Below are 14,656 nucleotides of genomic sequence, written 5' to 3'. Positions count from 1 at the left end.
CATCACCCAAAGTACAACCAGGAAGGAACTTTTGTTCATTATTTTGAGACACATCAGGTCCTCGGAGGCAAGAGACATTTTTTAAAAAAGAGACCACCACCGAAGGTCCTGATATCTGAGAAGTGGAACTGTTGTCTTGTGCTGGGGAAGGTCAAGCGTGTGTTGTGCTCATGAGTGCCACCTTGTCCCGTGCACAAAATGTGGGGGAAGGGAGGCCCCCGGCTACCACATCCTGACTTATTATTTGGGAACACTTATTTCTTGTGAATATTATCCCCACACTCTTTTGTATTTAGTTTTAAGGATTGGCAATAGGTTTTTCTTAGTATATGCCCTTTTATTTGACAAGACGCCACTAGAACTGCCTTATTATTTGATGGTAGTAGCTTGCTCCCATCTTAGATTCAGGTTTAGATGAGGTGTTTTTCCAACCCACATATACAGTTTAATAAACCCCCTTGAACTGTGATCACTTGTATCTGTCTTTACTGTTGCCACCATGAGTTCCTTACACCACTCTCTCCTCACATTATAAGGGGCGAAGTCCTAAAGTTCTGAATGTGTTTGAATAAACATATCTTCCACACCAATACTCTAGGCTGATCAGTATAGCTTTGTTAGAGCCCTCCAAGGGCATGCATCAAGGATCTTGTTCATTAAGGCCTATGCATAATTACCTAAATATAAAAAAATATAATGTACTTCAGCTGCCTCCGTTATCCCTTGGAGTCTTGCATGCTCCAAACTCTCATCTGCAAAAGTGACATATCTCTCCCTTCCCCCTTCTCTCTCCCTCTCACTCCCCCTCCCCTGTATGTACCTCCAACGCTGGATTCCACCTGGTCCACAGCAGTGAGAAGAAGACCTCTCCCCTCCCCTCATGTACCGCAGCTCTCCCTGTCCTAGTCATTGTACAGCTCTCCATGTCTTGCTGGCTAGGCTTGCACTATGTAAATCCCAAATGTACATACACCTACAGGCAAATACTGGACCAGTCTACATGTACTGCAAGATAAGTGCACTTCATGGCACGCTTGTGGATGGAATTCGTAGGATTGTCAGCTGTACTCTGCATTTGTGAGGGAGAATTGCAGTCCCATATATTAATGTGTAATGAAATATGTGTGCATTGCATGCAAGTCCCTCCAAAGGGATCCCAACAAGCTCAGGCGGTTAAAGGTTTGCCTCTGATATCTTTGTGACACCTGCAGTCAGAGGTATGAATCCGGCCAGGGTGGACGCAGCCCTTCGTTTTGTTGAGGTCAATAAATGTAAAACTATCAGACTGGGTTAACACACCGCCAACAGTAGAGCGCGTAGATACAAGCGGGATCCAGCGTGAACTGCTTCTTAGAAGCATATTATCATTGGATAGAATTCCTTCTCCGACCACTACAACAACAAAAAACCTTTTCGGATTAGCAGCCTAAGAGCGAAAAGTAAGTCTCTTCCACAAACCTGCACGTGGGCATCTTTCTTCACCTTGTGCAAGGTGCCACATGTCTGATTCTTCTAGCTTGTTTGGCAATTAGGCGTCTTGGTTCTGGACGATCTCATTTTGGATTCCAAAGGGGTCACTAAAATGAATTGGCCCAGAACCCAATCAGATGGTAAAGCCTAGCTTGTCTCCTGCCTACCTGGCGAGAGCATGGCGCTACTGATGCAGTGTAGGCCGTTGGACTTGGCTAAACATGAGTGCGCAGAACAGTGACGTGCTATCCGTTTGAATCTCTCTCTCTCCTCTCTCACCCTCTCTCTCCCTCCCTCCCCTTGAACTTGCAATGTCATTGCAGACAGGCTGTGGCACATGACCTGATAAGGTGCCAACAAAACGTTTCTGGCATAGATTTCCATAATCCGCTGCATAGCAGAGGCTCGCAGACAGTCTTCAATCGCAGTGCAAAAAAAAAAAGAAAAAAAGGACGTTGTTTATTTTGTAACCGGAAGAAAACGTAACGTGCTTAAAGAATTGCAACATCTCCGCAGCTCTGGCCGTGCATCATTTATGCAAAGACAAGCGGGATGGGAAATGGTTTGGGCAGGTCACTTCATTAGAACATTGGCATAACATTACACATATTCACGATTTGAGGCACAGGAAAAAGGCAAGAATCACAGATATGTTTGTTTGAAGTGGCAACCCCGGCATCAGAGCCCTGGTGTCCAGGTTGCAATGCCAGCCACAAAGCCGCTCGACTCCCTTGCCCCCTCTATTGCTTCATGTCCAGAGGCGTACTTGGACCAGCTGCAAAGTGGTTGATGGTACATTCAATGCACCTACCCCAGAGCATGCATGCAATGGACATTCCATACATGTACCCCCGGAGCATGCATGCAATGGACATTCAATACATGTACCCTAAGGCAAGCATGCAATGGATATTCAATGCACCCACCCTTGAGCAATCATGCAATGGACATTCATTTAATACATGTACCCCTGGAGCATGCATGCCATGGACATTCAATACATGTACCCCCGTAGCAAGCATGCAATGGCTCAATGCACCTATCCCGGAGCATGCATGCAATGGACATTCCATAAATGTACCCCCGGAGCATGCATGCAATGGCTATTCAATGCACCTACCAGGGACCATGCATGCAATGGACATTCCATACATGTACCCCCAGAGCATGCATGCAATGGCTCAATGCACCTATCCCGGAGCATGCATGCAATGGACATTCAATACATGTGCCCCCGTAGCATGCATGGAGTGGACATTCAATGCACCTACCTCAGAACATGCATGCAATGGACATTCCATAAATGTACCCCCGGAGCATGCATGCAATGGCTATTCAATGCACCTACCCGGGACCATGCATGCAATGGACATTCCATGCATGTACCCCCGGAGCATGCATGCAATGGACATTCCATGCATGTACCCCCGGAGCATGCATGCAATGGCTATTCAATGCACCTACCCCGGAGCATGCATGCAATGGACATTAAAATCATGTACCCTAAAGCAAGCATGCAATGGATATTCAATGCAAATACCCTGGAGTAAGCATGCAATGGTGGTTTTAAGAACCGCGAGAGCAAGGAGTAGATTTTGAAAGCTGTACTTGCACAGATGCAGGAACAGCCTGTCTCAAGCCTCGAAGGAAGAAGCAGCGTGTACTGAACTGGCGGCCTCTTTATCAGGCCTGTGTGACCCGGGCATGGCATTACAGATAAAGGCATCTTTCGCAGGCACATCGCGCACTGCTCTGAAAACTAAGTGCAGCACAACAAGCTACCACGAGCAAAACATCATTTCCACCATGCAACGAAAGACCACAAACCCACACTCTCGTACGAAATCCTTGCATGAGAGTTGTGGGACGGTAGGATGATTCTAAAAGTCAGAACACGTTTTATGAGCCCACAATCTGTTCTCGTATTTGGTTGTAAATATGTTATGGTTGGTATAATACACACTTTAGTGTTCAATATGTTTTATTGTACATAGGAGCACGATATGATACAAAGGGGAATACGACATTTGGGGGTGGGGAACTAGTGACCAAGTTCCATGTCAAAGACTGGGTGATGAGACTTAAGTGACGCTTGGGCTGGGTGGCACTACCAGCTCTGGGATGCAGTCTCCTGAGCAGGTACATGGAAAGCCCCACCCCCCTCTATCCCCAGCATTAATATAAAGCTGGGTGCCAGAACTCCTAAGTACCGTTATCCATTAGTCTCAAACTACCAGACCTTCCACTTCCAGGACCCAGAGTGCCTAAATTACCCACAGCCTAGGGCAGGACTCTGTAACCTTTGTCTCTCCAGATGTTTTGGACTACAGCTCCCTTCTGCCCAAGACAGCAGGGTCAATGATGGGGGATCATGGGAATTGTAATCCAAAACATATGGCTAGCCAAAGGTTGCAGGCCCCTGGCCTAGTGGGTAAACGGGGGAATAGCAAAGGTCTCAGTGCCTAGAAGTCGTGCGCACTCACCACACCACAGTTGTTCTTTAGGCTCGTTCTCACAGATGGGCTGTTTATAATGCAAGTACAGTTCTTCTGAAAATGTCAGGATCTGTTGGTTACACTTTACAGAAAAAGGACACTGACGTTGGCAAAGAGAAGAAATATTTTAATGAGCTCTGTAGCACCCTGCCTGCATCTGCCCACGGGACTGCTGTGATAGGTCACTGCGAGCCCGCCATGCTGGAATTCATGCAAAGCAGCTCTGCAATGAAGGCGATGCTACCCCAATGTATGGAATCATGGGTGGCCCCCGCGATGCAGGTCTGGTCAAGGAGACTGAACGGGTGAATCCAAGATGGCAGACCCCTGCATTAACACCGAAGGCCAAGGATCCACTTTGCTGCATGTGCAATTATCAAACACAGCTGGGACTTTTGTAGTCTGCCAGCGAGCCAGTCAATTACAAGGCATCCAGTGAACGTCTCATCAAGAAAAATGCCACCAGCGGGTGACCTTGCCCCAAATATGCACCCTCAGTAAAATCAAACACTTTCCCCGAATATTGTAGGAAAGGGCCCTACTTTTTGGAAAGGTGGGGGAGTTAGGAACTGGATTCATGGACAGCAGGAGAGTCTGTGAGAAAGCTAGAGAGAGTCTGTGAGAAAGCTAGCAGCAGAGTTGGAGTGACGGAGAGGTGGGAGGCAGGGGGCGGTGACTGGGCAATGAGAAAAGGACGTGGAGGAGGGTGAGCAGGGCTATCGGGAAGAGGAGGAATCAACTGAGGAGGAATGTGAAAGGAGGATACCTGACCAAAATCAATGAATCAGAGGGTGGAGGAAGGTTAATATAAGAGCAAGGAGATGGGGACAAATAGCTTAAAGAGCTAGAGAAAGAGTGGTGGCCACGAGGAGATTTGAGGATATGAGGGGAGGAAACCAAAGAGGGAAGCAGATGAGGAGTGGACCAGAGCGTGGTGTGGTATCAAAGAGGGAGACAAGTGAGGACAGAGAGTAGGAGAAGAGCAGATACTCTAAAGGAAGATGGCGAAGGAGGTGGGCCAGTAAGCTAACAAGGTGGTTGGTACTAAGTGCTTGGAGGGACTGGAGCGGGGTCTGTGACCAGCATAAACGTGGTTGAGGCCGATAGTCGAAGGACCCACTACAATCTTAGCTAAGATACAAATGTGTCGGGTACCTGGCCCCGTTCAGGCAACCCTCAGCACCAGTTGTGGGGGCACCAGTTTTACTCAAGAGAAGAAAGACATCCTGAAAAAGTCTGTGAAAGAAGTGTATGGGCTGTTAAACCACAAAAGAGTGCAAAACCTTTTCACAACAAGTTGTCAGAGATTAAAGGAGAGGGGGAATGACTGACGGGCTATGATCCTCTAGGAAGCCGGTTTGCTACTTTTACTTTGAGTTCTCAAACATTACCTCACTTCAAACTGGAGCCTGAGCACTTCCGTTGATTAACGAGGACCCTTGTGCCCTTGGCCTTTGAGTTGTCTTTTAATCCCTTGGCTATGATAGGGTCATCTAACTAAGTATGTAAAAATGGTTAAGTGGTTAGGACACCTCCAACAAGCGGCAGAGATCTCTATATTGCAAGTCCGATGAGATCCCGTCAGTAGATCACATTATGTTGTTTGACTGAATCTGCCGCCGGGCTACCCAAGATATTTAAAAATTAATGGTTCTCATTATTACCAACAGCTGCTGCTGTCTTCGACGTTGGGAGGTTGGTGCAGTCTCCGATGCCAAAGACATTGGGATACTTCTTGTGCTGCAAGGTCTCTTTGTTGACATCCACCCAGCCTACGGCATCCGATACCGGACTGTTCGCCAGTGCATCTGGGGGTCCCATTGGTGGGGTGACATGGAGCATTTCATACTGTGCAGGAGTGAGAGAAAGAGAAAGATTGACATCATGGTGACTCTGCATGGACGTGTTGCCCATTGGCCTTCTCGCAAGGGGAACGATGCACATTATCCCTTTAACATACAGGTGCATCATAAAGCAAATCGATTTGCATGAGCTATATGACACATACACACTATTTGAACATGAATGGGGAAGTTGACAGCACTCTATATGAGGCTTAGATAAACGCACACATAAAAGAAGTAAGGCTTAAGTCCTTAGATGAGCTGGTAAGCAGGAATGTCATTTCACCAAAATGCCAGGGGTAGCAGAAGTGACACCACATGACCCTTGACCTTTGATGACATCACAGGAAGTGATGTCAATTGACCCTGCCCAGAAGTGATATGACGGGAAGCGATGGAACACAACCTTTCACCCCTTGACAAAACAGGAAGTGGCATCACATGGTATTGTTCTTACGTGCACTACGAAAAATATGGTTACGATATCATATCACTATAATATGATATACATTTCATACAAGAATGGATCGCCATATTTATCATTAAGATCAGTGTTCATAGGCCCATATTACTGTGAATGCAAGCAGACGTCCATGGCCAAATGATTATGTGTTATTACACAGCACTTACGCTTAAGCGCTATATATAAAAAAAATATACATACAATATAACCCAACCTGTGTTGGTACTCATTTAACCGACCTCAGAAGGATGAAAGGCTGAGTTGAGGTGTTTAAGAATAGACTAAATCAGTGACTCACCCCCTGAAGTGGGCCTGAAATAAACCTTTAATGAGTCTAGCAATTATTGTATAGCATTCCAGAAATACACATTATTTGGTATTCCTATTCTTTCTTATTTAGGGTCACTGCTGAAAGTGTTAGAGTTGTGGAAACCCTTTTTTATTTTTTAAAAGACATGAAAAAGAAAGCCAGCCACTCCAGAAGCAAAGAGCCACATGGTTCTAGCCACAACCCCGCAGAGCTTTTATGGGGTAGCAAAGGTGACCACAGGGGTAGCAAGGGAGACCTCAGAGGTCGCAGTTGCGACCTCTGGTAACCCTTAAATCACATCCCTGCTGGTAAAATAGCTGCACAGTCTAAACATTCCTTCAGAGTGTTTATGTGATCTGTTGGTCATAGGTTTGAATTCTGGCATGGCCAACTCAGTCTGTCATCTTTCTAAGGTTGTTAAAGGAGTATCAAGTTCAGTTTTGTAATTCAACCCTAAACATACCCCATTTATCTTGAGGTTGCTGCTGCCTCGGCTGTACATCGTGTGGCTTGCTACACAGTTGGAATCAAAGACCGTTTGTTCACACTACCTCCTACAGGAAAGACTAGCAGTATGGTCTACAAAGAAGCATTGGTTTAGTTCATTAAACAAAACTTCAAACTAGGACTGAAGCAGGAATTACCATGCAAAGCACAGGTACATCTGCTAGAAATGATATATACAAATGTGCTCTGTAAAGCACTTTGGCGAAAGCACTATATAAACAACAGAAGATTATTAAAGGGTAAATAAGCCTGCTCAGCAAGTTAAGTGCTCACCTCAGATGTAAGATGCTCAGTGCACACCTAAACTATATCACCCTTCTTAACGCAATTTCACAACAATCTGCAGGCAGTCAACAGGGTCCGGCTTTCTGAAGATCAAAACACCTAGCAAAACCCTAATGCATGCTGCACACAAACCTCCCGAGGTGTATGTAAACTGCATAACTATAACAAGGACATTCAGGTATCAGGGGACAAGTATCATCAACACTTCAATCCATGAAAAATGAGTGCAGTTGGTCAAAAGCATTCACACTGTTTTTATTATTTATATGGTTGTTTATGTATATTGCATGATAGACTTTCTGTATATCATACTCTCTAATTATAAACCTCAACCTATATCATCCTCATATATTAATACAAAATCCAATGTGGAAAACTAATAGTGAGATCAGCACTCCTCAAATCCTAAATACAATGGGCAACCAACCTCCCCAACCAGTTGTTCAATTCATAAAAAGTACATCGGAAACTACCCACCCTATGCCCACTTCAAGCGGGACCAAAGAAGATAAAATGAGTGAAATATCTGTTTGAAGGCCACTTATAACACCAACATCATCAGAAATTCACCACCCTTAATTCCTCGCTTAATGAAGGCCCTTCAAGAAACATCACCTTCTTTGAAACCCAGTACCTACGATTGGTCCACTAATGTCAAAGCAATCGGTATGCCCCGGTCACAAGGAGACTTTGTACACAGCACAGCCTTGCGGTAGTCCCCGTAATCCCTCTGCTCAAGGAGCATTCTTTGGTGCCCATCCATTTGCGGCAACCAACACAGTTTACAAGCTTTTCCCCCCCAGAAAAAACAATGCAAAGTTGTGCTTTCTCCCGACAAAGAAGTTCGTTATGGTTAAACTTTAGGAATACCAGTCGGGATTCCACTTCGGATGTGAGACACAAATAACAACAATGCATGTTGTCAACAACGCCCAGCCGATGGATATACATGGTTCCAGGGCTGAATAAATCTTTCGGCAGCCTTTTAAGCAGGTGATCTCGGGCAGAGATTGAGCAGTATCGTGGAACTACAAAACGGATCCAAGGCAGAAGAAATCAAGCCATACAAACACATGTTGTGAAGTGGCCTGCTGGAGTCCCCCATGGGTCTAACCCCTGCATAGTGCTCTTTAATCTTTGCATAGCGTCTCTTTTAGCATTGGCCAATAACGTATAGCACCATTCACAAAACGGTACCAACAGAGCAGATCACGTCACGTTTAATTCAATGTTTTCCCCCAGGAATTCGATGGCACAACATGACTTGAAAAGAACACCCAAGAGAGAGATGCTGCTCTTGGACTCCGGCGTCACGCTACTCGCAGTCGCAAACTGGCCAGCAATACTTTCAGCAAAAAGTATTGTTCAAGAACTCAGCCACAGACTAGCGAAAGCCGAACACAGACTCTGTGTTGATTTAAAGAGAAAATAAAAAATACAAACCCTTACAATCAGAATACAGAGATCATATTCCAAGCCAGTTCTGCTGACATCTTTTATCGGACAATTGAAGTACGTAAGTCAAGTATATTAAACCAATATGTAAGCCTCTCTTGCGTTATGGAAAAGTGCTTAAAAAAAATACAAAATGTGGGACAACCCAGCACATGCGTTTTGTAAATCCTATTGGATCTGAGCAAGTGGATTTCATTTTGCCTCCTTTGAGTCTTTCAATGATAAAAGAAAAATAATATACAGTCTTTGGCAATGAGGAAGGGCAAAAATATCATATCGGAAATTCATCAACTCTGCTGCACTTGCTCTACTCAAAACTAAGCAGCATGGCACATATGCTTCTGAAGTAATCGCTGATGGTTTTTACACAAAACGGGATTCGTTCTGGTTGGGTAAATAAGACAGCCGTATGCAGAAGACGGAGAGTCTGTGTCATGAAGTAAACCACCCTGTTCATGTGTGCGAACCGATCTCCGCAAACAAACATCATCCTGGATGTTGGCCGGAAATCAACGTGTCTCAGTCACGAGGGGGACGTGGCGCCCAAGCAAAGAGTGCCTGCACAGCACACTTCTGCCTTTCTTGAGGGACTTATTTAAATTCCTCGAGGGGCACACACAATACAAGCTCCGGGAATGTGTGCCGTTGTAACGCACCTGCAAGGAACATTCCCAGCTTTGTAAGCTGCCGTGAAACATCAGGTTAAGAGGACGGCCCTCGCCCCTCTCCACACGATCCATATTTCATTCAGAAAAGAATTGCACGGCAGACTCCCAAAATATATTTGTGGCAAACGTCTAGAAGCAGAGTAGATGAAGAATTGTTCGTTTTTAACAACTCGCACGTGAAGTGTAGTTCTCACTCTTTCACATATTTATTTCACCGGCACCTTCAAGGATAACACATTTGATTTTAGTTTTGGCTTTTTGGGTATTAGGTGCTGCTAATGCGCCACCAATAAGCGAAACGATTGCATTGGAGGACATTTGGGGAGAATTCGCATATGAGGAGGGACACATAGCTTGTAGGTGTTGTCGGGTTATTAGCACCTATGCTATTGTTGTATGCTGCTCCTTCTCCAGTATGACAGTGTTAAGACAATCGAACATGTCTTTACTCCGAATTTAAGTGATTTGCCCGCAGCTGAAACTACCGCGGGCAAAACGTTAGTCGCATGAGAAAGGTGCGAACGACAAAAAGTTTGCACCTTTCTCATGCACAAACACATACATTCTCACACCCACACACGCAACACACCCATAACACCTCCCCCACCCATACCCTCAGCAACCCCCACCCACACCCCCAACATAAACAAACCCCGCTTCCCTTCTTCTTCACGCTGGGTTCCTGCAGCGCCAGTTCCCTTTCTCTTCCGTGATCGGGAACCGGCGCTGCAAGGTCCTTTTCTTTGTTTTATTATTTTTAACGGAAGGCTACAGGGGTGTCCCCCGCAGCCCCCGCTCACTATACCATAAAATGTAGTGAGCGGCGTGATGTGGAGGACACCCCCGCAGCCTCCCTTTTTTTTACAATGCTACCACCAAAGGTTCGAACTTTTGCTGTTCAAACCTTTGGTGGTAGCATTTTTAGAACTTTTGGTCGTTGCAACCATTTTTTGGGGGGAAAATCGTCCTATACCCGGGTGAGCTGAATAATGCAGTTAACATATGCTTATTGCTACCGATATATACGTATGCAAATATTACAACTTTGAGTGAGTTCTTTGGGCACCAAAACACATTTGTTTGCATGTAAGCTTTTCTCATGACACTTTACTGGCATAGACTCCTTACTCCGTGTTTGCTTAGGTATTTTGCGGGGGGCTAGGGGAGGAGCTGGAGTGGCTAAGGGGGAACCGGAGAGGGGGCGTCAACATTGTTAAATTAACAACATTAATGATATAAACAGAATACAAAATAACCAGGAAACCTATAATGACAATAACACTATTCTCAGTTAAGGGAAATGTGGCCAGCATAGCAAACACGTTTTGCTGTACACATTTACACTGAATGTGCACTCTACCAAACCCATCCACACCTGCTACGCTCACATGACCTGCTGCAAAATGAATGGTGTGCAAATAGAGCCGGCACAGTGTGCCTCGATGACTGCAACAGCTGTGCCTGGCCAGAAAGTGGTGGGGCAAGTTTTTAGTGCAGGTGGGTTAAACGTATAGTCCCAGACCATTCTACTGCACAGTAGATTGAATGATCTAGAATATTTAACATTAAAAATACCACCCACTGGCAGCACACAAATCGGCAAGGAGACTGCCCCCTCTCACCCGCTATGGACTGGGTTGGGTGTAAGCACATCCATTCAAAGTACTGCGTATATGTGAAGGCCTGTACAGTGCAGATGATGCATTTAGCTTTGTGAATTCCTCTGTATATGTGTATCCTTGTTAGTGCATTTGTCACGTGCAGCCATGTAAATAGCTTGTGTTGCACATACTTGCCAACTCAAGGTTGTTCACCCCTTTTAGGTTGGACATCTCCCTTGATTCGAGCTGGTGAGTACAGATCAGATCATATATCACATGTTGCACTCTTATGATATGATAGGTTATGATATGATAGGTTATTTATAACGCGCTTAATACCCAGAGGTTTCTAAGCGCGGACCCGGGGATCGAACCTGTGCTGCTCCATGTCTTCTTGCTTCCAAGGAGAGCACGTTGCCGCTGAGCTGTCCTCCCGAGTCAAAGCTTTAGAGCTCTTTGACTCTGATACTTGCACAACGGAATGTGGAGCGCCTATGGAAGTTTCCTTGTTGACAATATTTTTGGACTTGCACCATCAACTCATGGATGAACCTTCACATTCTTTCAACATGGTCCTTTTCGCTCACAAATCCTACTTCTACTTGATGCTAAGCACAGGACCATTATCAAAAGATTCCCTGCCCGTGATTACCAGGAGGTGCACACGGGCACCCTGGCTAGGTTTGTGGACTGCTAAGCTGATGTAAAGGTACAGGCGAACATGTATTCAGCCGGAGGGCCAACAAGAAGGAACAGGGGGAAAAGGTAGACTGCAATGGTGAACAAAACAGGATGGTAACCATGTACTCGACAAAGAATGTGGAATTCCACTAGGGGTGAACACAGGTCGGTCTTGAAGCTGCCCAAATACAGGAAGCTCAAGGCATCTGTGCGAGCTACTCTTCTAGATGCTCTCCCTGCAAGCCCACGGAAGGGGGCAGCAAGAGTGGCTTCTGTGTCTGGACCCTAAGGCTCAAACCTGGAGTGTGCTTCCATGAGACAAACCTATGTGGGTCCAGCCGCAACATACACTTGATACCTTCTATGGGAACAGCAATCATCCAATGTTACATGAAATGCACTATGCAATGCAGGTAAGACGGGAGAAAGCAGAGATTGCCTCCTAGGTGGCAGCCAATCTCTGTACAAAGAAATACACAGAGGCGCAGGTGAGGATACTATAGAACACTTGCCAGACACTAGGGGATTACGAATTCAGAACTTGAATGCACGAACTGGGAATGCAGAAAACTGTAGGAATGTGCTAAAACGAGATAACTGTAGAACGAGATTAGACTGAGGTAACTGTGGCAAAGCACTAGAGCAACGTAACTCGAGCAAGCTGCAACCGGGACTGGAAACCCACGAGCTCTAGAAACCGGGGGCATGGAATGCAGGACTAGTACCAAGGGGAAACGGCACAAGCAAAAGAAAAGCAGAGTCTGACTGTACATGGTAAAGCTTGAAAATACAAAGACCTGAGAGAGGAAGAAAAATGCGCGGAAGGAGAATGGAAGGAAAGAGCACAAGTAAACGAGACTGTAAACTGCGGGGACACAGCTCAATAAGCACGAGCTGTGAGCTGCAGGTAACTGGCCTAAGATACAGGGTCTAGAGGCTGCATTGGCACAGTGAAAAAGGAAAGGAGAAAAGACACTGGTAGCAGGCAGTGGGAGAATGACTTTGCCTGCGAGGCAGGGCTGTAGGAATTTCAGCGATGCAGCCCAGGAGGTCACAGGCAAAGCATAAGGCAGTCATTCCAAATGGGTTCCAGATGCATAAGGTTCAGAGCTCAATTCATGAATTAGAAGATTTAGGACTTTGCAGATTACATGCAGTGCTACCAGGGAGGAAACCTGGAGAGGAGCCATATGATTGGGCTCCACACAAGCAATTGGCATAACATGTGCGGACAAACTCCAGGAGTTGCTGTTGTGAAGGAAAAACACAATCATTACTGTGGCACTCTCAATGTTGCAGTCCTTCGAAATGTGTCTCTCTTCTTGCAGGCACTGTGAAACCAGTGTGCATACAATTCAGAGTCTAACAGAGTTTCTGGATTAGGCTGCCAGGTTTTCCAGATATCTTGCAGGTGCATTATGGGAATAATAGTCCATGTTTCTGGAAATACAGATTAGTGCAAGGAGAGATTGAATTGTGATTCGTGGTCATCTCTGCTGATGGTTGCCAACACCTAGCTGATCTGCACACAGCGCCACCCAGAGGCAGAGATACGATACGTTGTGTTGGTAAACAGTAGCTGGAATAGAGCTAGTGGTTGGCCTACTTACCCGTATTTTTCATTGCTCCTAATATTGCAATTCTTCATCACAGTCCTTTCTAGGATGTTCCTAGCCTCCACAACAGTAATTCATTCAACTTTTCTTTCTTCTTTTCTCCCCTGGGCACTACCCCTTCCTGTGTAGGGGATCTGCACATAATGCCTCTGTTTAATACCACCAATCGTTCTGTAACCAATTTGGGTGGGAGAGGCAAACAAACAGTACTGTGATGAGGAAGAGTAGGACCAGGAGTAATGATGATTGCTGGTAAGTGGTCCACGTATTACTTCGATGTAACTTCCTCCTCATCTTTGAGGAATGCCAAAGCTGCAGATGGATGGGTCAAGAACAACTTGTACACCTGGAAGCTGCGAATACCCAACACCCTTATGTAAAGTCACACCCCCTCATTGTTCAGAAACTGCACTCAACATAACCAGGCCTGATAAGTTCAGGCCGTAATACTGAATAAACGTATTTGGGTCAGCCTGGGCGGTAAATACCCTGAATGGGCACTCCGTGTGCTTCTGCCCTGAAGGCTGCTTTTCACCTAGTACACTGCCATTGTACCAGTGCAGGAAAAGCAGTACTCGTAAACCCCCATAGGCTTCTTAAAATGCACCCCATATCCAAACATGACGTAGAGAATGTCCGAACTTCTAAACTCCTGTGTCCTAGAATAAAATGATTCAATACAGCTGTGACAAGGTCAGTAATCAGACCCTGTCACAAATTGATGGTGAACCCCTCTCGAACTGGGGTGTGAGGCCTACCAGGGTGAAAGCCAGAACCAGTCCTACCACACAGTGGATGGTGGAACTTGAGAGGTCCCCAATTCCTGTCCCCTCCCCAAGGGCCTCTTTGTATCTGAATGGTACCAGTTTGTATTAGTCCATACCTTTGCAAACACAAGCTTCTCAGCTCTATTTCTATCATTGTTGGCTACACCAGTACCAGGAACACGGGCAGAGTTCACTCACTCCAGGGGATAACCCACCAAAGCAAATATTCTAGTTCACAGAGTTCTCCATGCAGCAAGAAGAAAGAATTGGCAAGCAGAGAGACTCCGGCCGCGAGGAATGAGGCACAATCCCAAGCATCTGCAGCACACACACTGCTCCGGCAGCAGCAATGGAGCCCCATCAGAAAGACTTGCATACATGTGCAGTGGCGAGGCTTGCTACAATATCTACCAATTCCCCAAAACTAACTGGGAAATTCGCTGCAACGTGGACCCCTAACAGAACTCGGACACTCACCAATGTGGACTGCAATT

At 45.8% G+C, this 14,656-nt stretch overlaps 1 protein-coding gene across 4 annotated transcripts in view; it reads right to left on the bottom strand.

Moving 5' to 3' along the window:
* The window catches only part of SQOR (sulfide quinone oxidoreductase), a 329,005-nt gene that overhangs the window by 25,198 nt on the left and 289,151 nt on the right, over positions 1–14,656 (bottom strand). For all 4 annotated transcript variants that reach the window (XM_069624949.1, XM_069624948.1, XM_069624946.1 and 1 more), the window contains one exon: positions 5,630–5,813. In XM_069624949.1, the coding sequence (XP_069481050.1) occupies positions 5,630–5,813 (184 nt within the window). The remainder of the gene's footprint in view (positions 1–5,629; positions 5,814–14,656) is intronic.

This window comes from Ambystoma mexicanum, chromosome 11 (genome assembly GCF_040938575.1).
Source record: "Ambystoma mexicanum isolate Mex_15411 chromosome 11, UKY_AmexF1_1, whole genome shotgun sequence".
NCBI lineage: Eukaryota > Metazoa > Chordata > Amphibia > Caudata > Ambystomatidae > Ambystoma > Ambystoma mexicanum.
The sequence above is the reverse complement of the archived record's forward strand: the minus strand, read 5'-3'. Positions and strand labels throughout refer to the sequence as shown.